The sequence below is a fragment of the Aptenodytes patagonicus genome, chromosome Z (genome assembly GCF_965638725.1).
Source record: "Aptenodytes patagonicus chromosome Z, bAptPat1.pri.cur, whole genome shotgun sequence".
Taxonomy (NCBI): Eukaryota; Metazoa; Chordata; class Aves; order Sphenisciformes; family Spheniscidae; genus Aptenodytes; species Aptenodytes patagonicus.
The window spans coordinates 39,633,591-39,659,826 of record NC_134982.1 but is presented as its reverse complement, the minus strand read 5'-3'; the positions used below and the strand labels follow the sequence as shown (position 1 = coordinate 39,659,826).

The 26,236-nt window shown below is 39.3% G+C and overlaps 1 protein-coding gene across 3 annotated transcripts in view; it reads left to right on the top strand.

Annotated features, from left to right (window-relative positions):
* The window catches only part of PIP5K1B (phosphatidylinositol-4-phosphate 5-kinase type 1 beta), a 119,842-nt gene that overhangs the window by 51,493 nt on the left and 42,113 nt on the right, over window positions 1-26,236 (top strand). For all 3 annotated transcript variants that reach the window (XM_076362761.1, XM_076362762.1, XM_076362763.1), the window contains 4 exons: window positions 1,065-1,195; window positions 11,629-11,746; window positions 16,573-16,725; window positions 18,474-18,773. In XM_076362761.1, the coding sequence (XP_076218876.1) occupies window positions 1,065-1,195; window positions 11,629-11,746; window positions 16,573-16,725; window positions 18,474-18,773 (702 nt within the window). The remainder of the gene's footprint in view (window positions 1-1,064; window positions 1,196-11,628; window positions 11,747-16,572; window positions 16,726-18,473; window positions 18,774-26,236) is intronic.

The window sequence follows — 26,236 nt, the reverse complement described above, 5'->3', positions numbered from 1 at the left end:
GCTAACAAGAACCTTTTACAGTTCAACAAAGACAAATAGAAGGTCTGGGAAAACCTGGGAAAACATAATCCAGGAGTGGAGCACAGGCTGGGATCTACCCGGCTGGGGAGCAGCTCTGTGGAAAGGGCCCTGGGGGTCCTGGTGGACAACAAGCTCAATATGAGTGAACAGCGTGCTGCTGTGGCAAAGAAAGCCAACAGGATGCTGGGCTGCATCAACAAGGGCATCACCAGCAGAGATAAAGAAGTCATTACCCCACTCTACTCAGTGCTTGTCAGGCCACACCTGGGATACTGTGTTTAGTTTTGGTCCCCGCTATGCAACAAAGATGTGGACATACTGGAGAGGGTCCAGAGAAGGGCCACAAAGATGATCAAAGGACTGGGAAGCCTGCCATATGAGGAAAGGCTGAAAGAACTGGGTTTGTTCAGCCTTGAGAAAAGAAGGCTTAGGGGAGACCTTATCACCATGTTCCGGGATTTAAAGGGTGGCTACAAAGGAGATGGGAAGTGGCTTTTTACAAGAAGTCACATGGAAAAGACAAGGGGTAATGGGTACAAGTTACTCCTGGGGAGATTCCGATTGGACACAAGAGGAAAATTTTTCACAATGAGAACAATCAGCCATTGGAATAATCTCCCCAGGGAAGTGGTGGATTCCCCAACGTTGGACACTTCTAAGGTTCAGCTGGAGAGGGTGCTGGGCCATCTTGTCTAGACCGTGCTTTTGCCAAGAAAGGTTGCACCAGATGATCCTTGACATCCTTTCCAACCTGGTATTCTCTGATTCTATCATAAGTTAGAACCCAATGTCTAAATTATTTAGGCAACTTGAAAAGTCTCAGTCTGTACAACCAGAGAATTTATTTTTGTAGCTTTTGCTACAGCAGTGTTTCTTTTAAATCTTTTAATTGAAAAGCAGTCATCTCTCTGAGGTCTAGGAGGTAAAGGTGACATGGCGTTGTTATTACAAAAATTATTAAGAGTTTTGCATATAATATTACTGATAAAGAACAGGAATCTATTTTTAGTAAACTCATGCTTGAATTCTTACTTTCTACGCAGACTGCATCCTCAGCTATTAAAGGTGCTATTCAGCTGGGAATAGGATACACAGTAGGAAACCTTACATCAAAACCGGACAGAGATGTTCTTATGCAAGACTTCTATGTAGTGGAAAGTGTCTTCCTACCGAGGTAAGGACAAGCCTTTTCAATTTACTTTCAATAGAATTTCATAATGAAACTCTAACTAGATATTTCAAGCAAGGATTGTTTTCCAGTTCTAACGAAATGGGCTTAGAGTAAGTTTAATGTATAAGCACTTGAAAATTATCCTGTCTTCATGTTGTCATTGGAAATGAAGGTAGGGAGAAAACGGGAAGATCACACTTCAACTGAAGATTTGAGACTTGTCACTTCTAGAGAAGGAAAGTAATTGTGACACTTTCAGTTAAAGGAACTGTTAATTACAGTTGGAAGTCATTGGTAGATCTATATGCAATTACATCCAACATTCACATGTTTGTTTAGTTTCAGTTTAGTTTCTAAAAACTGAGACTAATACTTGTCATTTTGCTGAGGTGGTATCAAAATTTATGAAAATTCAAGTCCTGCAGTGTTAAGAGTAATATCAGAATTTACACTACACTATAAAATTCTAGCCAGGACTTTAGCCCGTGAGAAGGCTCAGCTCTTACTAGGTGACTACAGCTTGTGCACCATTACTGCTTTGCATTTGGCCACTTCAGCTTGTATCGTTGCCAAGTTGATGGTATAGAATTTGTAATAATACAGTTATGCTGATGAGAGAAATCAAGGTCATATTCATTTTGGGGGTTCAGAAGCTGAAGTACAGTGCCATGTAACTTTTCCAAGTTACATATGCTAGGAATGGACAAAGAAGGTTTAGGAAAAATATACTTCAAAACCAGGATGACTTGCTCTGTTCAGTGCTGTCTGGGTTCTTAGACGTGCTAAGTACCAGCAGTGCCCATCATTTCCGTAAGGACATGCTATGTATGCAGTATTCCCTGAATTTGGGAATGCTTTCTATGAGTTTTTCAAAGTTTTGTTCATGTGCAGTTTGAATGCTACTTCATAAACTGTTTCTAGTAATTTACAATCCTTAAAAATGACTGATGTCACTAAAATGAAGTTAAACTGACAATGTATGAAATAATTGCAGGCACTTTGAAGTTTGTCTCTCCTCATGTAAATTTGATTGATTCAACTCCTGTTTTCCTCTGAACTGAGATTTCCTTTAAGGAGAAGAAAATTTATTTCCTATGTGAAATTAAGCTTTTACATTACATTCTTTAGTTCCTAGTAATTGAGGGTATTGATATCCTTGTTCTGGTGTTAACTATAAGGTTTGTGCAGTTTTGTAGTCTTTCTCTTGTAGATTAAGTAAACATAGAGAAGTTAACTATGTGCATGTGTTTCCATACACTGTAATCACAAAATTTTGTTTGTTTAAAAAAATCCAAATTATAGCTGAGAAATTTGCATATCATGTAACAAAAGATTTTATTCGTCTGAAAAATGGAGTAAGAGGGAGCGGGCCATGGTATTTGTGAAATGTGTGACTGTGACAGCAATGCAGGATTCTGTAGTTTGTTTGGCTGTGATACTAGCTTTGTTGTTAATGGAAATTAAATGAAACATACATGCTAAAACTGTTTTATTACATAGCACAGTTTTGGAGAAAAATCTAATCTCTACCTTTTTTAACATAGTTTTAAAGGAACAAGTAAAATAAAATGCTTTGTAGTCAATAGCATTGCATATGTCTTCTCTCCTGTGAAACTTACATGCATGTAGGCTCAGAAATGAGATTTCCCTGTTTTGTTTTGGTTTTAAGGGAGAGCTGGGAGAGATCCCTTCTGGCTTAAAAAGAAAACAAAGGCAGAAGGAATAGCTTGTTTGCACTAACATAAAATTTATTACAAAAGCTTTAGTGGCACCTTTCTGGACAGTTTCCTATAAATAAATAAATAAATCATATGAGGAAAATTACACAAATGAAAGTAATGGCCAGAGCAGCATAGCTTTTTTTTTTTGTAGAGCTATCTAGTAAGCAGGAGTATACAAGTGAGTCATCTTGACTGTAACAAAGAGCTTCTCTATAAAGAGCATTTGCTGATAACATTCTCTGTGAAACTAAAAATTGGCTATCCATAGCAATCTCTTAAAACCATAACACTTTATTTCTTATGCTAATACACAGAAATGTCAAATTTCAAGTCCTTCCTATGTCTTAATGTAACATGCACATTCATTTATCTAAAATGGTTTCAATCCAAAGTGGTATTAGTTTGCATAGATTGTAATAATTCAGGATTGCACCTAATGTTACAGGCTTCTTTCTTGCTGGTTGAAGGTGTTGGGACGTTGGGTCTTTCATCATGGCATTACATGGATCGCTCCTCAGTCATATCTATAGGTAGCTTTGTTACTCTAGTCGGAGGTAAAAAGCTAAGGTTGTCTGTTCCTTCCAGATAGGGCTGTGTTCCCGAAGTGCACCTCAGGTGCTCTTCACTTTTTCTTAGGACGGTACCTACATGTGAAGGCAGTATTGTTAAAAGTCATTACCTTAATGACTTCCCCTTCTCCCCCCCTTTGGATTGGTCTGGGTTGAAAGCAATTAGTTGAAATTAGTTACAAGAGCAGGTGCCGTGGGCTGACCCTCTACCTGGAAGCACACCAGAGCAAGCTGAGGTTAAGTAAGCTTTTTGCCAGATGTCCGCAGCTGGAGGAGAATCTGACAGTGCAGCAAGTGTGGTGCTGAAAGCAGGTGCTTAGCAAGCAAGGAGCAGCATTTTTCCACTTGCTTTGGGTATGCGTAATTCAGCTGCAACTCCAAGCAGGCTAATAGCTGAACTTCCCCTTCATTGTGGCCAATTCACAGCAACCTGCCTCTTCACAAGCTGTCCTGCTCCACCTTCCACCCATGGTTTCCCTGTGTCCACCTCGCTTCATCCAGGTCTGGCAGTGAGGTGAGAGGACAGCTGTTTTAGAGAGTCACAGGCACACCCACTGCTTTGACAGCAACAGGAGCGCTGTTACGGTGGCAGTGATAAAACAGACCTGAGCTAGTAGAAATGCAATGAAACAGCAGCCTGTGCGCCAGTGAGCAAAATAGTGTTATCTGTGCCCTTTTACTGTTAGGGGAAAAGAGTCAACAGTTGTTTATAAATTTTATCAGTTGCAGAAGATAAATAGTCTCTGCCTATCTCTCAGCCCCTGAAGTAAACCTCAGCACCACCTGTACCTCAGCTTCGGTAACCATAGCAAAACACTTCCAGCAGTGCTCAGGATTCATGAAGGAGGGAGAAAAATGCCAGGGGAAAAAAGTGGTCGGTTCAGACCTGAACATAACTGCCCTGCTTATTGTGGGAGCTACTGATGTAAATCAGGAAGAACTCCATGGATTGCAGGTTATGCCTAGTCCAGAGTTACTTTGTAACTGGGTTAATTAAATTGGTCAGAGTTTAGCCCAGATTCATTTAGATGTTTATTTCAGGAAGTGACTTTGAGTGAAGTACAGGTATGGCTGTACAGCGGGTGGATTTGAATTGCAAAGGTGCTTGCTTTCATTTGTACATTGTAGTGGTGGAGGGGGTGGAAAAGTGCCTTTGTCGCTTTCTGCTTCACATTGTGGCATTCCCTTTGTCCCGTTCTCTTCGGGCTGCCCAGGAGTTTGTAACATGTTGTTTTTGGGAACTAAGTAAGGTATTCTTAGGGGCTGCTATAAAGGAGTTCATTGAGAACCACCATCCAAACTGAGTTTAAATGGCACTATGCAAATGTGCTCCTTGGACTGAGAAACAAATGCAGGCTGCAGTGACCCAGTTGATTCTGAAGATAGTGTCTGAAGTCTCCGCCTAGCTCCCTGAATAGGGTGAAACCATAGAGGGAACTACTCCAAGTAACCTCTCTTCTGGCTTTTAAACACTGCTTTGGAAATCCAGCATTGGAGTTGCTTACCTTGTGCTGGTACTGCTGCAGCAGTGGCTGGAGGATTCAGTGGGAAGTTTGTGCATCCTGCCTGTGCTCTCTACACTCTGTCCTATGAGTCAGCTGCATGGGGCATATTCTTCCCTTCCTGTGTTATGCCTTGTGCTCCTGAATTCCTTGGTTGGAAGCAATTAATTTCTTGGTGGCAGACTTTGTCTCCAAATCAGTCATTTGTACAATGTGGCTACAGCAATGTTTTGACAGCTGTTTGATTCAAGTGTGGAGCTGGCTCCAAGTAATGTGACTAGAAGGGCTCATTGCTGAGCTAATAAGCCTAGCTGTGTCAGGCAGCGGTGGCTCAAGCTGGTTGCTGGGCCATGGGGCCATGCAGCTGCCTATGAGTTGGCAATGTGGGCAGCTTGCTAAGCTCTTCCAGCACACACGTACTAAGCAGGCACATTTTCTATGGTGATGCTTGACAAGCCAAACAGAAGCTGCTCCATTCTGTCAGCTAACTTTGGCTAGTCAGTCATATGCAGCTTCAGAAATGTGGAGCATTTGGAGCAAGGCAGTATGTTTCAAGCTCCATCTCTTTTTATTTCTTAGATGCAGGCTGCTGCTAAGCACACCTGTGAGTTTGACCTTTTTGCAGCAAGCTGTTCATCAGTCTTGTGTGCTTCCCTTGCTAATACGCTTTATTTTCAGGGTCTAGACCCTGCATATTGAGAACACTTGCTATGGTTTCTAATTTAACTAGTAAGTCTGTTAGATGCTGTTGACCTGAATGCACCCTGCAGCTAGTCATCTGTACAGCAAACTGGTTCAATTACAAATTGCTTTCTTGTGATGCTAATGGAAGATTATTCAGTGCTTTCTGCTATTTAATGTCAAAAGCTTAACATTGTATTATGATAGCATTTGGATGACAGCTCGAATAAGTAGTCAAAAGTGGTAAGAAAAGTAAAACCTTGGACATATTTTAACCAGTCTGGGTTTTACCCTACATCTAAAACTGAAGTGTACTGTTTTCTGGTATGTTTTTGGGGAATGATTTAGAAAAATGAGGAAAACTGACACTTGCCCTTGGAAATATCTTTGTACCAAACCTATACCATAGGCTACCTGATGGGCTAAGTAGTGTCTTCTTAATTATAGAAGTATAGAATGCTCTGCAGGCTCGGTGTGAATAGTACTCAAATGTTCACACTAATGCTTAGTTGTTCTGTAATTTATGCCACTGTATTTGTTTCCAGTTGGGCAGTTTCATAAGACAGATAAGAAAGTGGTCTGAAGGCTTTGATAAAGCGCTGCTGTTCTTCTTTGGTGCTTTGGTTGCAGAGATGCACAGGATGACCCAAGTTCTGACACACTTTTTATGGTTTGTGAGTAGAAAGATAGCATAGATAGGAGGAAAACGTTTCTGTTTGCAAAACAAATAGTATTCAAAATGGGGATACTGTGGCAACAAAGCAAAAACATGTTCATTATGAATTACTGCTCTGAGCTACTTATGTTAGTGTCAAATTCTTGTTAAACCTGTGATAACCTGGATACTTGCATGGTTATGTAGACATACTTAAACTGTTTTTAAAGTACTCTGAGATCCCTGGCTTTAATAGCATCTCCAGTTGGTTGTGAAATAGTCATATCATCATCATCATAAGAAAATGTCTATGTATTCAGCTGTTACATAGATATGATTGGCTTGACTTGTTTTGAAGATATTTACTATTCACAGTTGTATTTTAAAGCTGCCTTGCAGGGGACTGCTTAGGATAGCGTAGAGTAACCGAAAGTATAGGAGAACATACAGTGAGAAACAAAGATATTACCACTGGACTTTGTCCCACAGTATGAAAAAACCAAACACACACCTATTTGTACAGGTAACCATAATACCTACTTCCATCATGTGGGAAACAATTGCTTTCCTGAAATGACATATAGGAAATGAATACTCCAAAGCACTACCTGATCTGTCAGTATGTACTTACTGGATACAGTTTGTAGAGTTTAAACACATTTTGATGTATTGTAAAAGAGCAGCTTTATCCATGAACAATGAAACTGAGATTGGATACTCTTAGTTTTTAGTATTGGGAGCATTTAATTTTATATGTTTTATTTTGATTTTAAGATTGAAAAAAGAGTTGCGTTCACATGAGAGAACTGAGGTGTTCCTCCTCTTGAATCTTTTTACATTACATACAAGAAGGGTATACATGGGTCTATGAGTACAGTGTGACTATTTCTTTTGTTAACAGCTACATCAGAGCCTACTGACATTGTTCTACGATGAAGGCTTGCTACCAAGAGATGCAGCTAGCCTTCTCTGCCCCTTCAGATAGGCGTGCTATTTCCTGAGTACGTCCTACCAGGGTGAGGCCATAGTAAAGAAAAGCTGCCAAGAAACATATCTGGGTGTCTTGTTTAGCAAAATTTTTGCAAGCCACAGGGTTAACCATTAAAAATATAATTAGTTCATTTTTAGTTTGATAGTGCACCTTCTACACTTTAAATCAAGCCTCAGCATTTACTAAGAGACAAGTTAAGATGCACATACTGTCATTTCTAGGTGTGCTTGATCTAAAAAAAAAGATCTAAAATTTAAGTATTAAAGCAAACTGGCATAGTAAGCTTAAAGTCTCTCTTTTTATTCTCCTTACCAATCTTTTGCTTTTGTGTGGTCTTACAGCTAAGGTTATTAGAATACGTCATAAGTTACAATTGCTTCCTAATCTTTCCAAAGCCCATATTGTTTGTCATAAGCTCGTATACAGAGTCTTGAATTCCTCAAGATTGCCAGAATCAAAGCTGGTATTAAAAGCCTTTATTTTTCCTTTTCTTTTTTTTTCTGATAGACCTGTGCCCTAAACTATCTGAGAGGAAAATTATACGATTACCTCCTTTTTTTTTTTATAGAGTACATTTCTATTATGTCCAAAGCTTCATTTTGCAGGTTAAGTTTTTTGTCAACAGATCACGTGTATTTTTCTTGTTCAACTTCAAAGACATAATCATCCCCGTAAAACTCCCTAGCCTGATTAAAAGTTGTTATACGTACTGCTTTGTGCATATACATTAATCCGGCCAGAGTGAAACGCACTTGTAAAATGCGCTAAGAAAATGTGGGGAGAAACCACAAAATACATTCTCCCAAGAGCTAATAGAGGGGAAGGTGAATAATTTCATGTCTAAATAAGGTAGAGATGTATTTACATCAAGTGTTCTGTACAGTGGAAACTGTCCTTTTCAGGTAAAAGCAAGGACATACTCAGCCACAAGGAATTTGAAGGTTTTCCATTACTGTAGGAGATTACTGGAAGTGAGGGTGCTTTTTGTATTAAAAGTAGCAACAAGAAAACCTTACAAATCTTCTTCCAGAGGGGTAACCAAGAAATCTTAAATTTGTGTCGAGCTTGCTTCTTGCATCACAGAAGAGCTTACTGTTGGGATCCTGTAAACAATTCTATTAGGCAATGAAGCTGAAACTAATTAACATGTTTAACAGAAATGGTAGGGAATGATAAAAAGCTCTGCAGGCCTTTATAAAAAGGTTTTTTTAAAGATGATTTTACAAAGAATAAGGAAACTTGTCTGCATAGTGAAATTGACTATCATATCTGTAATAAAGTAAGCTGGTGTGCTCTAAATATATGGAATTGCCCTCTGTGTAGATGCTGTTCCAAAATAATTGCTCTGTTTTGCAATTATTCTGGAATAAATCTCCGCTTACTATATATTACTCTCCACCTGCAGAGCCAGTATTGGTCATTTTACTTCATATGCACTTATGAAATGGCTTTGACCCATGGTATTATCATAGCAAACCTCCTATCTTCATTTCAGCCTAGTGAAGTTCCAACAACAGTACATGTTCTGGTGTAGTAAGGACATGTAATCTATTTATTGCCACACTTTCACAAAAGACGCTTTTGAGTTATGGCTGCAGGAGGCAGATTAATAAAGGTATTTATGTACTGAAAGGTAGGACTTTTTTATAAAGTTTAGGTGATTAATCTTCCCTGACAATGATGTGATGCTTCAGCAGAGAACACTCTGTTCTGTTCTTGTCTGCATCTTACAACAATTAACTGCATTTACAAATATGCCCCCAGGTTCCCAGTGTAGCTATATATTACCCTGTGGCATCCTCATATTGCACAAAAATGCAATGAGACTCATCCAGCTATATAAACTTAATGTCATAGAATCATAGAATCATTAAGGTTGGAAAAGACCTCTAAGATCATCGAGTCCAACCATCAACCCAACACCACCATGCCCGCTAAACCATGTCCCTAAGCACCTCATCTACACGTCTTTTAAATACCTCCAGGGATGGGGACTCCACCACTTCCCTGGGCAGCCTGTTCCAATGTTTCACCACTCCTTCAGTAAAGAAATTTTTCCTCACGTCCAATCTAAACCTCCCCTGGCACAACTTGAGGCCATTTCCTCTCGTCCTATCGCTAGTTACTTGGGAGAAGAGACCAACACCCACCTCGCTACAACCTCCTTTCAGGTAGTTGGAGAGAGCGATGAGGTCTCCCCTCAGGCTCCTTTTCTCCAGGCTAAACAACGCCAGTTCCCTCAGCCGCTCCTCATAAGACTTGTGCTCCAGACCCTTCACCAGCCTCGTTGCCCTTCTCTGGACACGCTCCAGCACCTCAACGTCCTTCTTGTAGTGAGGGGCCCAAAACTGAACACAGTATTTGAGGTGCGGCCTCACCAGTGCCGAGTACAGGGGCATGATCACTTCCCTACTCCTGCTGGCCACACTATTTCTGATACAGGCCAGGATGCCATTGGCCTTCTTGGCCACCTGGGCACACTGCCGGCTCCTATTCAGCCGCCTGTCGACCAACACCCCCAGGTCCTTCTCTGCTGGGCAGCTTTCCAGCCACTCTTCCCCAAGCCTGTAGCGCTGCATGGGGTTGTTGTGGCCGACGTGCAGGACCCGGCACTTGGCCTTGTTGAATCTCACACAGTTGGCCTTGGCCCATCGATCCAGCCTGTCCAGATCCCTCTGCAGAGCCTTCCTGCCCTCGAGCAGATCAACACTCCCACCCAACTTGGTGTTGTCTGCAATGTATTGCATGCAGGGGTAACTAGGTGGGTTGGGTAGACTTCTGTCATCGAATTGTTATTAATGGAAGGTGACGAGTTCATATGATAAGCATTAATTGTACAGGATCAAAACTCTTAAATATTTTCATTATATTTAATTTCGCCTTTGCAGAAATGTTGCTTAGAGTCTATTCCTTTTCATATCTGTGTGAATTCCTAGCTTTTTTCCCTTTTTTTTTTCTTTTTTGTATACTTTGGATATTCTTATTGCCAAGCATAGAGGTACATGCTGCATTTCTGAATAATTTTGTTAGGGTAAATGAGTAAAGTGCTGGAAGAGCTGATTTCGGCCACTGTGTCGAGTCTTGGATTTTGTACTCATCTATTTATCAAACCATTTGGAGACTGACCAAACTTTGTCTTAAAGCTGTTCTTGTTTGTGTTGAAATCATAGTGTAGAACTTTACTCTTCTGTTTAAAAGCCTTCTTTTAGTTTCCATCATTAATGAATCCACAGGCAGTTTTTATATATTTTTTTCTTCTGGCAGCGTTTTGCTGCTGACCTTTTCCTTTAGCTTAAATCATGTAGTATTCATCTCAAGACTCATACAACTGCAGCCTAAAAATACAGTGAAATGGTAAATATAAAACAAGGAAAAGAACTAAGGAGGCTACAATGATTCCCCCCCACCCCCTTTAAGAAACAGTCTCTTCCAGGTTGGTTACCCTAGTAGTCTTTGTGCCTCTTCTAGTTTGAATCTGTATCTTGCATATATCTGCATACAGTTTTCCAAAATTCCCCAAAGGGTCTGTACCCTGTGTTCCTATTTAACCAACTGAGCGTGTAAGCTAGTGCTCGTTTAGACTGAGGTGGCGTAAAATGTGTGACATGACAGGCAGACAAACAGAAAACCACTTTAAGGTCAGCAAAGCCAGAGTGACTTCCCAATTCTGGACTGTACTAGCAAGAAAGAAAGAGATACCATAACTGCGGTTAGCCTGCAGAAGAGGCTAATGCTGAGGGTGCGGTTTCATAAATAAGGCTGAGCCAATCAGTGTTTGCTGGTGCCAAAAAACCTGTGTAGTCCTGCTTCCTTCCCGCTGCTCTGGCCACATGGTTCTGCCCTCTGTGTTGTGCTGTCCTTAGTATCCATCTGACTCCCCTGCAAACCCATTCAGGTCACCAAGCTAGCGTGAAGTTGTTTTGCTGCGTTGACTTCCAAACTTTTTGCAAGAGCTTACATGAGGTGGGGTGACCCTTCCTGCGCCAGTAAGCTATTAGACTGGCTTACCTTGGAGGGGTATGAGGAGTTGTAGCATTAGTTTAAACCTGTCCTTTATGCAAATGGATATGGGTGGTGAAAATAGTCATTTCCTTTAAGGCGGGAGAAAGGAATTTGCTGGCAGTGTTCTATCTCTCACAGACATTTCTGTTACACTGATTAATGGTGATAGGGAGGTTTATCTGCATTTATGACTCTTGTCTCAGGTGGCCAGTGGTTGAGTTAGGCAGCTTTACAGTAAAACTAGCTGCAAGAAGGAAGTTGCTAAAAATTGCTCAGTAATAACTGGGTTTGGTTTATTTTTGTTCTTGTTTTCAGTGAAGGGAGCAATCTCACCCCTGCTCATCATTACCCTGACTTCAGATTTAAGACGTATGCACCTCTTGCCTTCCGCTATTTCAGAGAACTTTTTGGTATCAAGCCTGATGATTACTTGGTAAGAGCTTGCAGTTTTCCTTTGAGTTACAAATTTTTATAATGTATACTAGTTTCATAGTGACAGAAGAGGATGCTTTAATGGTGCCCAGATGGGTAGTAAATTTTGTCTGTGGAGTGGTTTATAACTAGTGAATATTTTTAGTGTTTTATGAAAATTTTAATTCTTCATCTTTAAAGACAATTCCTATAAAAACCTGCCTTGTTAATTGGCTAGAGTAACTTGAGTATTACTGCTCATTCAGGTCATTATTTCTAGAGAAGTTATAATCAGTATTTGTGTGACTTCTACCAATTCAGTTCCAATAAAGTGCTCTTGTGTTATTTGCGTTATTTATTCACTTCATTAAAGAAGTGTTTGTCTGCAAATGTTCCCATCTAGCCTTGAGAAAAGTGGGTGGCGGGCTAAAAAAGAAGCATTTTAGAGTATCTCCTTAGTTCTCTGTATTTTATAGTTTGAAGACTTACTCCTTCTCAGTATTCAACTGTTCATGTGAGAAAGAAGTGATGCATTTGCTGCTGTCGTAAAAGCAGGCTTTACTTGGTAGAACCACTTTGTGCACTGCCAGGGATGAGGATCCACTATTTTACTTCTCCTGTAGTTCTGCTTTTGGAAGGGTAGTGTGAAAGCAAAGAGCTAGATTGTTTTCTAGATGTTTGCCTCATGTCCATGTTCCATGCCTGTCCACCCAACAAATCAGAGTCCCAGTACAAATTAGCAATTTTGTATATGGGAGTTTTATTGTTAACTTCTTTTGAATGAGTTTTTAGATCTTTTTGTTCCATTATTGGTAACTGTTTTTTTAAAACCAAAAGAATTTGAAAGAGCTTGAATGAATAAAAAAGAAAAATTGTTAAATGGTGCTGAAACATTACTTAATATATTACTTCACTGACTTCTGTAGTGTTCAAGTGTGTTATAAGCGTTTTTTTCCTTCTTGGACAATGAGCCTAAAAGCAAAACTTACCTGGTTTTGCTTTTATTTAGGTTGAATGTGGGTGTCTCATTTTAATTCTTTAGTACTCTGTATGGATTTTATATTGCCAGCCCTCATGACAATAGTTATGTATAAAAACAGATCATTCCTTTGAATTATAGATGTTAGTAGCAGGGAAGTGCAGTTGGGTTGGAGTTTTATAAAGGTGTCATTTTGTAATGTGTTGTTTATCTATCTCCTTCATGGGGAAGAGTGGCTGGAAAGCTGCCCAGCAGAGAAGGACCTGGGGGTGTTGGTCGACAGCCGGCTGAACATGAGCCGGCAGTGTGCCCAGGCGGCCAAGAAGGCCAATGGCATCCTGGCCTGTATCAGAAATCGTGTGGCCAGCAGGAGTAGGGAAGTGATCGTGCCCCTGTACTCGGCCCTGGTGAGGCCGCACCTCGAATACTGTGTTCAGTTTTGGGCCCCTCACTACAAGAAGGACGTTGAGGTGCTGGAGCGTGTCCAGAGAAGGGCAACGAGGCTGGTGAAGGGTCTGGAGCACAAGTCTTATGAGGAGCGGCTGAGGGAACTGGCGTTGTTTAGCCTGGAGAAAAGGAGGCTGAGGGGAGACCTCATCGCTCTCTCCAACTACCTGAAAGGAGGTTGTAGCGAGGTGGGTGTTGGTCTCTTCTCCCAAGTAACTAGCGATAGGACGAGAGGAAATGGCCTCAAGTTGGACCAGGGGAGGTTTAGATTGGACGTGAGGAAAAATTTCTTTACTGAAAGAGTGGTTCAACATTGGAACAGGCTGCCCAGGGAAGTGGTGGAGTCCCCATCCCTGGAGGTATTTAAAAGACGAGTAGATGAGGCACTTAGGGACATGGTTTAGTGGGCATGGTGGTGTTGGGTTGATGGTTGGACTCGATGATCTTAGAGGTCTTTTCCAACCTCAATGATTCTATGATTCTATGATTCTATGGGCCTGGCAAAAGACGAAGTATCAGGCTGTGTTGCCAGCTGCTAAAAAGGCTGTACTTCCTAGAGTAAAGCTATTGTCACCTGCAATATTCCACTTAAGGAAGCATTTTCAGTAGCATAAATCAAAGATTATAGAAAGGCTGCTTGCGGTTGATAAGAGATTTGTGACACTCAGCTTAACTACAAAATGACTAATCCCTGAGGTAAATTCCCAGTAAAGGCAAATTGTTGCAGATTCTTTTTCCTCTTGGCACAGCAAAAGACACTAGTGATATGTTTCCAAGGAAAAGGGGCAACTAGAAAAGCTAGTTTCAATATTAAGTGCACCTTCTTTTCTTGAAAAGGCAAAAGCAGATTTCCTTCAACAAACAGGTATTTTTGTGAAATACAGTTGGAATTTCAGTGTGTGTTGTTGTAACTGATGCATGCCTCTGTTAGGGTTATACTTGCTCTGCAAGCATGTTTAGAATCCATTTCTGTGGTTTCTGATTCTAAATGGGCATCACATTGTAATCAGAGCGAGTTGTAGTCCCTTGTGATCCAGAGGCAGATGTGATCAGAGGGGTACTATGATCATAAAACAATACTATTTTTAGTTTGGGACCCTTTTCCCAATTGGTTATGACTAAAACATCTGGTTAAGAGTTTGCTCCCAATAGCATGTGTCAGGGTTCTGGCTGAACAGTCCCTCTTGCTTCTATGAAATCTGGATCTGTCATGTAGTGACCGTAATTCCAATTCAGTGTTTAAAACACTTTACTATAACAATATGCCAACTAATTGTCCAACTGTGTCTGAAGGGGAAGGGAAGTAAAGTAAAAAGAGGAGAAATTACAGGAGGTGTATGTGAGTTTACACTGTGAATTTGCAATGACAAAGCCCAAAGATTTACAGTTTCACTTTTCCCAAGGAGGTTGAGTGGTAATGCACTGTAGGAGTCAGACTGAGTAATGAGGCTAAATACATTTGAACAGCTGGTAGAATTAAATTCTCACTGGAAACCTCATGGAGTACTGGCATTTTGCAGGGAAACTTCTTGATCATAAAGTACTTAATTGTCAGGGGTTTGGGGATTTTCTTACTTTCCAGTTTTGATTTGGCTTTCGTAAGTGTCCAGTCAAAATTAGCTGGGCTCTTTGTGTAGCAGCACTTGGTGGTTAGACTTTATTTTACAGGAATGAACTCAACTGTAAAATGACCAACATACAGTGTAGGTTAATAACTTGTGCTTATGCTATACTGGTTTATTGAGCTTTAATGTTTAGGGTAATTGGTTTCACATGCTTACAACGACAGTTACTCATGAAGCTTTATATATTTTGGCAAGAAAAACGCAGGGGTTGCAATACAACTGCTGATTTGCTCTGAAGGTCTGTAGTGTTACAGACCAGTATTGCTGTTCTATCTATAGACAGTTGCAACTATAGGATTAATAAGAAAGGTCTCTCGTATTAATTGGGATTAAGTAAACTGGAGAAGCAGGGAGAGAAACAGGAAACATTTTTATAGCATGCAAAAGTCTCTTAAAAATTGCAAGCGTGGGAAGACCCTCAGCTGGAGCCAGGATAAGAAAATGCATTAAGGCAGTGATTTGAGTCCATAGGAAGCATGCTTCTTTAGTTCAAGTGCTCACAAAAGAACATATTCATTAGATTTTCTTGTATCACTTTTCTTTGCTATCACCACCCGCTGAAATCAATGGCAAGACTCCAGTTGAATTTAATGAAAGCTGTTTTCAACAAACAAAACTGTTTTTTCTTGTGGAATTGCTCAACTCATCTCAGGCAATGACCCAATAAACCAGATATTTGTTACTGAAACAGTTATTTCTTTTGTTCTGAGAAGACCAGAAGACATACTGCACTGCTAAGAATTATTCCCTGGTGCTTATACTACTCAGAATTCACGTCCTGTGTAATTTTGTTTCTTTCAAAGACTGAAGCCTTAAAATATTGGACTGTACAGTAAATCTCCAAGTGTGTAAAATTGATGATATATAACAAAGGAAGAGAGTGTGTGAATGAAAGTTTAATGATATTATATTTTAAACAAGCTCTTGAGTTTAATATAAGCAGATTTTTCCATGTTTTTGAGCTTAATGTCTCCTCTCCATTTAGTTTGAATAAGCATGAAGTATGAATTAATGGAGATTTAATAAATGTACATTAGCCTGTGTGTGAGATCTGGTTCTACGACTAAGGAATACTCCTTGGTGTCTTTTTCCTCCTTAATGTGATCGTAATTATTACTGTCTCCCTGTGGAAGAGAAAGCCTTTCTAAGCATCCAAAATAATGGTCCTCCAAAACCCAATTTTTCCTACTTACTGGTATTTAGTTTTTCTGTTTCAGGCAGTTTTCAATCAGAAAACTACATTAGCAGCTATACTGAGATTATTATTCTAATGGTTTCAATCCCAATTTCACAGAATAGGACTTGCCTATTTGTCTATAGTGAGAAACCTCTACTGCCAGTATGTTTGTCTAACATCTTCCTGTACCTGTTTCATAAATGTCTGTGAAAAGTGAACAGTTGCAGTGAAAATGTCATCTTAAGGCTTCTGACTCAAGAATTTGCAATGCTGACGGTGTGGGGATGGACTCTCTCCACCTCAACCACTCGCTTCACTCCAGGGAGAGTTCAGCTGGTGCAGTGGGACGTGAAGAGGGACCGTACGCTCAGCTGCCCACTGCTCTTTCATGGTTGTGCAGCATGTCCTGGGCAGAGTGGAGTGTAACAACTGCCCTGCCAAATCTGAGCCAAATTACTGTGACCCAGCTTGCTGTACAGTAGTAGAGTTGCTGCAGTTGAAGCACAAAGAATAAGCTCCATGATTCTCCTGTGCCTCTTTGACCATGCAGTTCTTTGTATTAAACTTGTGTTTGAGTAATGCATACGTTGGCAGTGAAAAACAATTTTTGTCTCTTCCAGTACTCAATCTGCAGTGAGCCTTTAATTGAATTGTCCAACCCAGGTGCCAGTGGGTCCCTATTTTTTGTAACTAGTGATGACGAGTTCATCATCAAAACAGTTCAACACAAAGAGGCTGAGTTTCTTCAGAAGCTCTTGCCAGGTTATTATATGGTAAGTAATTGAAGACTGTATTTTACCTATATTTTTCCTGTTTCATGTCACACTTCTGAAGATTCAGTTTCATTTGTTGTCTTTTAATCTTTCATTGGCTTTTCCGTATTTTTCATAATATTGTTATTTTTTACCTTTCAATTTTGTACCCCACACACCCGTCAGAAAGAATAGATATAAATCAAGAATATATTTAAGATAATAATTGCTGTTCTTTCAGCATTCAAGGTGAAACTGAATGTCAGCTTCTGATTTGATACCAAACTTTGCTTCTAATAAGCTAGTAACAAAAAAAGGTTTCTAAATTTCTAATTCAACTTTTTTTCTCTATTTTGTGTTTGTCTACCCTCTGCATTGCACTCAGAGTGGACAAATAAACTAGACCGGTCAGTTTCACTTTTGTTTCTGGACTACTTCTAATTTCCATTTCTCATGTATTAAAATGATGTGAAAAATATTTTTATCCATATAATTTGTTCAAATTTTAATTTTTAAATTGAGCTTTTAGAGGGCTAATGCTAAGTCGGTGGCATTGTTTTATGTGTGTCAGTCATCAGAAAGGGAAACCATTGATCCAAAGTAAGTAGAACTTAATTCTCCTTTCTTTTTTTTATAAACAAACGACACTTATACCTATGAACAGAGATCTTCTGGGTGGTATGCAGGACTTCAGAGTATTAGACCTGTGACTGACTTTCTTTTCTTTCTTTGCTTTCTTAAGTAAACACTTGAAAAGTTACCCTTTCACTTGTACTAAAAATGAGGAATATTGTCATTATTACACTAAAATAACATGGATTCACTGTTTGTTTAAAAAAAATTATGCACTGACAGCATCAAAAAGAGCAATGGTAGCAGGTACTTTTTTTATTGTTTCTAATCATGATAATCAGCTCAGCATAAGTTTGAGTTATTACAAGTAAATATAAGGCCACTCTGCTTTGTTTCTGGGAACTTCATTCTCACTGCTACTATATGCAAGAGTTTCCAAAGTAAAACTTTAATCACTGTGATTATTTACTATGAAAGTAACTTTCTTCCCATGGTTGTATGTTGTGACTTAGTAATCATGTAAGACTTGAAGTAATTTTTCCCCTTCTTGCTTTTTCATGCCAAAAACTGGCAGTAGTTGTATTCAGAAGGAGGATTTTCACTGTCACCTCTCTTATCCTCTCCTGGTTAACTTTTTGCCTGTTGTGGAATTTGGATTATTTCACACTTTTCTCTTCTGATGATCAGTTGTGGTTCTGTTATGACCTCACACTCCTGTAGAGATAACTTGGTCATTTGGCACTAACTCTCAATGTGAAAAGCTTCATGGAGACAGGGGTTCTGTTTTTCAGAATCCAAATCAAGGTAATGAGAACTACATTTGACCCAAACTCCTTCCAGCAGGTGGAATGCAAAGGTTGTTCAGGTCAGAATAAATAAATTAAATCTTGGGGATGCTTTTGGGTTTGGCCTAGTCTGCTCTTTCATGGGATGTGAGAAAGAGAAACCTGGCATAAATGCAGTTACTGCTCTGCTCTTGGCCTATGGAAGTTCCTGGCAAAAAGGCAGTGTTTATGCTAGCTTTCTGAAATACAGACCCACAAAGAAAATCAACTGGTCAAAGAAACTGTACTGAATAACAAAACATGCACAGTTTTCTTGATGTTTGTTAATGTCCTTCGGTATTAAAAAACACTTTCTTAAGCATGGAAGTTTATTGAAAATAGACACATTTAACAATATCTCTTTTGTTTTAGAATCTGAACCAGAATCCAAGGACTCTTCTACCCAAATTTTATGGGCTGTACTGCGTTCAGTCAGGAGGCATTAATATTAGAATTGTTGTAATGAACAATGTTTTGCCACGAGCCTTGAAAATGCATTTCACATATGACTTGAAAGGCTCCACATACAAACGGAGAGCATCAAGAAAAGAGAGGGAGAAGTCCAACCCTACATTCAAAGACTTGGATTTCTTGCAAGACATGCATGAAGGGTTGTATTTTGACTCTGAAACACACAGCGCACTAATGAAAACACTACAGCGGGATTGTCGAGTGAGTAAAAATTATTGACTCTTTAAACTTCTGTGTTCACATCTGTTCTAGATTTACCTCAGCAAAACAGAGAGCAGGACGTTGCTCTGGATATTGTTTAAGCTCCATTCCTTTTCCATGCAATTTAATTAGGAAAAACTATGGATGTCAAAGCACTGATGAAGCCTGTATTTTAGTTAAGCTGTTGGGATCTGAGATCATAGAATCATAGAATGGAATATCCTGAGTTGGAAGGGATCCGTGAGAGTCATTGAATCCAACTCCTGACTCCACACAGGGCAATCTCAAAGTTAAACCATATATCTAAGAGTGTTGCTAAATACTTCTTGAACACCAACAGGCTTGGGGCCATGACCACTTCCCTGGGGAACTTGTTCTAATGCTTGACCACCCTCTCACTGAAGAACTTTTTCCTAATATCCAATCTGAACTTCCCCGATGCAGCTTTAAGCCATTCCCTCACATCTTATCACCAGGCACCAGAGATCAGCACAACTCTTTCTGCCCCCCTCATGAGGAAGTTGTAGACAGCAATGAGCTCACCCCTCAGCCTCCTCTTCTCTAGGCTGAACAAACCTAATATCCTTATCCACTCCTCACAAGTCATGCCCTCTAGTTCTTTCACCATCTTTGTTGCCCTCCTTTGGACACATTCTAATATTTTTATATCCTTCTTATATTGTGGAGCCCAAAACTGCACACAGTGCTTGAGGTGAGGCCATACCAATGCTGAGTATAGTGGGACAATCACTTCTTTCAACCAGTTGGCTATACTGTGCTTAATGCACCCCAGGAGGGCACATTGCTGACTCATTGAGCTTACCATCCAGCACAACCCCCAGATCCCCTTCTGCAGGGCTGTCCCCCTATTTTTCTGTACATTCAGGATTACACTGATCCATCTGTGGAAATACAGATTAATATAGGAAAGTAGTCCAGTAGAGGGTTTTTTTTTTATTCTTGTTCTTGCTTTCCATTAATTTGGAGATTTTAATTATTTTTTTCTGAGGCACAGTAAATAGCCCTGTTGTACCATTGTTACATATGACAAACTGTATGTAGAGCTGCAAACTCAGTACTGCTTCGGTAAGTCTGCCTCTTTATAAGTTAACAAGAGCCAGGAAACTGAATGGAGGAGGCGTGTCTAGCGGCAGCAGTCTTATTTCTGGAGCAAAGTAATTTGTTCCTCAGCTGAAAGGTAGTGCTTAATGTCCACATAACATTTCCAAGGTCGGAGAAGGATATCTGCCATTGTCTTTTGAGAGGACCTTGGTGAATGGAATTAGTACCTCTTGTGGATAGGGTGAATTGTTGTAAAATGGAATTTTTTATGTAGCAAAGGTAAGAAAATATAAAGTAGGAAAAAGGGAAGTTATCCAGGTCTCTCAGAGTTTTGCAAGATTCACAGGGGTTGTGGGAAGAAAAGATTGGCTTTAAGGGGAATCCTAAGAGTTTTGTAATAAAACAGCAGAATGGATAGACTGAACTCATCACATAGAAGAGGCATCCGGAACATCAGAGTTTGTTGTTCGCTGCCACCTGTGGTGCAAGATGGAAAGTGTTGGTTTTGCACATGAATAGTACTTCTTGTTTACTTATCACAGAAGTCTGCAATGCCTTGTGCTTGGTTTGTAAAGCTGGGTGACCTAATGTTCAGCTGCATAATCAGTGTGAGACATTTATCTAACACCACACATTGTTCTTTCTGTAGCCTCTTGCAGTGAGCGTTTCCTGAGCTCCTGCCATGTGTGATAACGCAGAATGCATCAGTATGTCACATCTGGGGATCTGGATGCCCTTTTGTGCATCCCCCCCACTTGTTGAAGGTTACTTACCCAGGCAAAGCCTGCGGGGATCTATTGTATAGAAAATAATAAACAGAATCTAAAAGAGGGAACTGGACTGAAAAGTAAACACAAGAATCAATCATTTAATTGTTACATACAAAGGGGACTCTTACTTATTCTTTGATAGTACAGGTAAATTCTTGCTACGTGTTATTTGAGTGCTGAAATAAACATCAGCTTTTTCACTGTGTAATCTTAGATTAACAACTCTAAAGTTAGTCTGGAGTTCTTAAAGGCCCAGCTAAATCTTAATGTTAATAAAAGAAAAGAAGAAAATTATCTTTAAATAATCAGTGTGTATACATAAATACAAATATATACACTATAGTATAGTGTGTGTCTGTGTATGTATATACACACTGAATGTTACATGTATATAAAAAAAATTAGACTGGCATTTTTTTTCTGTTCAAATAAGTCTTAGTCTCTGTTGTAAAACAAAGGGAGCAGACACTGTTTTCTTTCACATAGCTGAATTTGCTCAACAAATGAGGTTGGATCTGACTACCTGCCTTGTACTGCTGCCTTTAGAAAGAATAGAAATACTCCACCCATTTCAGGAAGAGGACATCAGTTCTGCCACTGCTTTTTTCTGCCCATATGGTATTTGGATAGCTGCTTAGCATGAGTGATAACTGATCTAGATTTTTAGGGCTTGAAAACTTGTCATCTCTTTTTCTTTTACTCCAAAGTGAGAAAGTTAGTGTAGGCACTGGAATTAAAAATTCCTTAAAGAAAGAAAATTTTTTATCTTGCCAATATTTCAGGGCTAAGAAATTCTCTTCTGTGTTGCTTAAATTTGGATTATATTTTCATTGTTCATATTTGCAATCAGAATCAGTACGCAATTTTTTTTTTCCAGCTTCTTTAATATTAACATCCTTGGCTGGTAGCCCCACTCTTCCTTAAGCCCCATCATTAAGTGCAGAGGCCTGGCAGAACTTGCTGGTGACAACAAAGGTGGCCGTGGGGACCTGCTGTGATCTGTGTCTGCTGCCACTGCATCACCTGCCCCATTCAGCAATGGGCCCATGTTTTCTTTGGTCAGCCTTTTACCACTAATATAGCAGAAGAAGCTCTTCTTTGTGCTTTTGACATCCCTTGCAAGTCTCAACTCTATCTGAGCTTTGGCTTCCTTGACAATAATTGCCACCCCTACATGCCCAGGCAGTGTTTCTCAATTCCTCCTTTGTAGCCTGTCTGTACTCCCCCATCCTGTACGCTGCCTTTTCACATTCAAGCTGTGCTGTCGCTTCCTTGCTTAGCTGAGCTGACCTCCTGGTACATCTCCTCAGGTGACACAGAACATCTCATCAGCTGACACAGAGCACCATCCCCAGAGAAAGGCAGTAGCGGGTACAGCAGTGGTGGACCACTGCTGGAGTATCAGTTCTTGTCTGTCACACCTTCCTGCAGCTCTGATGAGGAGATGCATGATCTACACGGTTAGAGGATGGAGCTGAGTGGCTTGTGGTGATCTGTTGTGGGCTGATGCCTCCAGTAGCCACTCCAGATTGTCTACTTTGGGACAGGTACAGATTGATAGCGTTCTCCAGCTCCTATGTCCCCTGCTTGTTATGTTCACACTCAAGGTGACACGGTCTGAAAGCTCTGCTCACAGAGCATTTTGCACTTTTTGTGCCTTAGCTAGACTAAGGAGTATAACATTACAGTGTTCGTTAAGATGTACTATTCCTGAGTTGATCATACATACAATGTGCACAATTGAAAATTTGAACTAGCTTTCAAATTCCAGACTATTGCTGAGACGACTTACAGCTCTCCTATCCTTGCCAGCAGGCACTATCACAGTTACTGGGGACGGGGGGGGATGAAGACAGGGGACACACTACAGGCAAATGGTACTAAAAATAAATAATTTCATTTGCCTGAATAGCTTTCCTAAAAATCTTTGCTTTGAAGCCTTATTCACTTCAGAGTGCTTTAATTTGTAAAGCCAATGTGCCTGTATTTTGTATCATGGTAAATACTGAGAGTATTGGAAGGTAGTTTCAGTAGCTGTGATTTATTTTTATTAATCATGCTGTTAGCTACTCTCATCGTTGTATAAAATTATGAATTATTAAAGAACAGAGCAGATTCTCCAATTTCCAAATAAAATTAGTCTTATAAATATTAACAGAAACTGTTCTGCTCATGAATGAGGCCAAGATTTAAAAGCTTTACAGCACATAAGCAAGTACTAAGTAAAAACAAAGTCAGTAAAGACATTAAAGATAGTTTAAAGTGCATTTGGGGATTTCTTTTTTTTTTTTCTTAAAGGTGCAGAAAATTAAACTCCATGTCAAACTTAGCTGCTGTTATGTTTTGTTATAAACACGTAATCCTGCAGAAATTCTTTCTGTGTGGAGGAATACTTATGTGGGGCAAAGGATAAGCTATGGCACTAAATGATGTGTTAGGTACAAGTAACATTAGCACAACTCTGTGTGAGAAAGGCTAGAAGTGCATTAATAGTATTTTATTTTTCATAGTTGATATGGAATCGAAGTAAAGCTAGGCATCCATTATTACTTATTTGATCTTTACTGGGGTATTAAGCAGTTTAATAAATACAAATTACCTCTGTTCTGGGCAGAAGACATGGGGAAGACACCTGTTCTCTGTTACAAGGAATTCACAGTCCAAACACACAAGTAACAAAGTTTGTCTTTTGAGCATCCGATGTTAAAAATGAAGATAGAGTTTTACAGAGGTCCATGTCAAACATTACTGTAGGAAAGGTACACCAGCACATCTCATCAGAATATGGTTCAGTGGTTTGATTATGAAAACACTCTTAATATCTTCCCTGTAATCCCTTAAAGTACAGAAGAACTGGTAACTGCTTATTAAAAGAAAAAAAAGAAGGAAGTCCCTTTTAAAACTGACAGTGTCATGGTTATACAGAGATATTATTCTACAAACTGTTTCTCATCCAGTTACCTAGCAAAGCATGTTAATATAACTTTAAACAAGAAACATGAATTGCAGGAGAATAGATAATCACAGGATTCTGTAGTTGTAAATCTTTGCTTCACACGCTCACACAGGTGCAGTATGTTCTTGAATGTCAACTAGTCATATGCAGGAATTTGGGGTATTCCTATTAAAAATAGCCTGGTTGTGTTTTTCTCTTTCCATCTGCTGCTGAATCCAAGAGAAAAGAAGATTTGAAAGGGCTAAAAGGAGGAGTGCATGTAAATGCAGTTAGCTCTATTAACTAGGCAAATGGAAAAAAATTTTCCAAGTGCTGTTCCTCTTGCTCTTTACTTTGCTGTTAATGTCTGCTTAGTAAGATGTTTATCTGTATGCACTCAGATAACCTCTTTTTGTTAGTCAGTGGTCAATTCCCAGTATTTCTCCCTCCTCTTGCATAACACTTTTTCATGTATATAAATATCAGAGATGAAAAAACTTATCAATGCAAATCAAGCATTATTTATTTATGCTGAAACTTGGGATAAAATTCCCCAGCGAAATTGCAAAGACATGATATTTTAAAAACTGAAGTTAAGTTTTGTTCCCCACCTAGAATTTACAAGAATTTATAGTCCCCGCCAGAGTTTATAAAAGCACTAGTGATCTTCATTTGTTACTTAAGGATGACTTTTTTCTTAATGAAGCATATTTAAGAGCTGCCCTATAAACTCAAAACTAGTTCTTCTCAGTTAACTTGGTGACCTTAGGGATCCTGTGACACCTGTCACATTTAAAACTATATTAACAAATGTTGTTTTACACAAACAGACAAGGCAACTCACTGTAAAACTAGGGAATTTTCTCTTGCAGTAAGTAAGTAGATTTTTCTGTCTCAATAGGAAGAGTATTTTTCGAGCTACCAGTCGAAGTGCTAATGACCTACAAGTAGGCAAAGTATGCATCTTTTATGATTTCTTGCTGGGGATATGTCTTTCAAATTCATGAGGGTGGAAAAATAAATTTGTTCTTCTCTCTGTAAATACAGCTATTACTAAGAAGTGAGATTCAAATCATCTTTACTGTTTCCTTCTTCACCTCTATCCTTAAGGCATGTCTTGCTGCAGATGAGGAAACCAAATCCTTTCCTGATGGATGAAGATTGACTGGGTGTTGTTCCTTCTGTGGCAGAACACTTAATTTTTATAGTGTAATTTTGCATTAGAAAATTAAGAGAATTATTAGATGCGTCATAGGAGTATTGTCATGTATATAGCTAATATCTCCACACTATCTGGAGGATTAAAGTTTGTGAACGCCATTTTTTGTCTGGTGGTCAGAGTAGGAGTTTGAGTCATGGGGTTTTTTTTTTCTTTCTCATTGCTTAAAATTTTTCAAGACATGAAGGACAAAATGCATTGCTGCTAAGACTTATAAATAGAATTAGAAACCAAACAACAGAATTCAGCTTTTTGTATTATGGGATTCCCCTTCTGATAATTTTAAATGGAAATTGAGCCTATTTATTCCAAAGTTGCACTTTACCAGAATTATTATTTAGTTTGCTGCGATACTGTTATGGTTTCTGCTTTGTGTTTTTCCTTTTCAGACTTTCAGTAGCAATGGTTGGAAATGATCCTGTTGCTGGAAAAGCAAAAGGCATAGTTTGTTAGGGATGCTCTCTACATTTATAAGAATTTCATGCAAGTGTTGAGGAATGTTCTAAACAAAAGTATGTGCTTACCCATTTTTCAGTTGTAAGTTAACATTAGAACAATCAATATATTGATACCTGTATTGCAAAATATCTGTTACAGAAGCAATGACAATCCAATTGTGGTCATGCGGTTTTTAAGAACAACAAAATAATTTCAAGATGTTTTTACTAGTGAGAATAGAATGGCTTTTTAGAGTCTGCATTTTTCCTTTATTGTATTAGCAAAGAACACTATGGACTTTTCTAAGGAAATCACCTTTTAAAAGTGGCATTAATGGCCTGACTAACAAAGAAGCCTGTAAAGGCAAGAAAATTGAAAACTGAAGACAGAGGGTTATATCTCATAAATTTCAGGTCTGGGTATTATTTTCATTACTATTGTTTTAGCCAGTTGCTGCAAAAGTCTCAAGCTTTATGGCATGAACACATACCTGTTTTGTGCTGAAGCAACTGTGACAGAGACCTTGTATGATCAAATTTATTCACTGGATTTTTCAAAACCCTTAGTCATGGGAGGGGTTGTTGATTTTCCTGTCTTTTTTCTACCTCAAAGGGTCTACGCAGATTATTCTTTAACCCAAATAATTTCAGTGACCCTTCAGTGTCCTTACAAACAAGTAGTGTTGACACAACTTGAAGGAGTATTGAACTGCAGCATAGGGCAGAAATAATAGATGGCATGGCATGGAGGTGGAGCATGTGCTGATCTTAGATGAAGGGCCGCTTTGTCAGAAATGGTAGTTTGAGGAAAATGAACATGGACGGATACTGCAGATCTCTTGTATCTTTATATATTATCACTCCTGTAGTATCAATTGAAATTCCCTATTTCTCTTTACTTCTACTTTGAAAATCAGAAACCAGATTGTAATTTTAGGAGTGTTAGTTAACCATATGTTTCAAGAATTCTGTTGAAATGGGAAGTGACTCCATATATGCTTTGGTGGGTTGGTGATTTATTTTCTTGGGATAGATTGTTT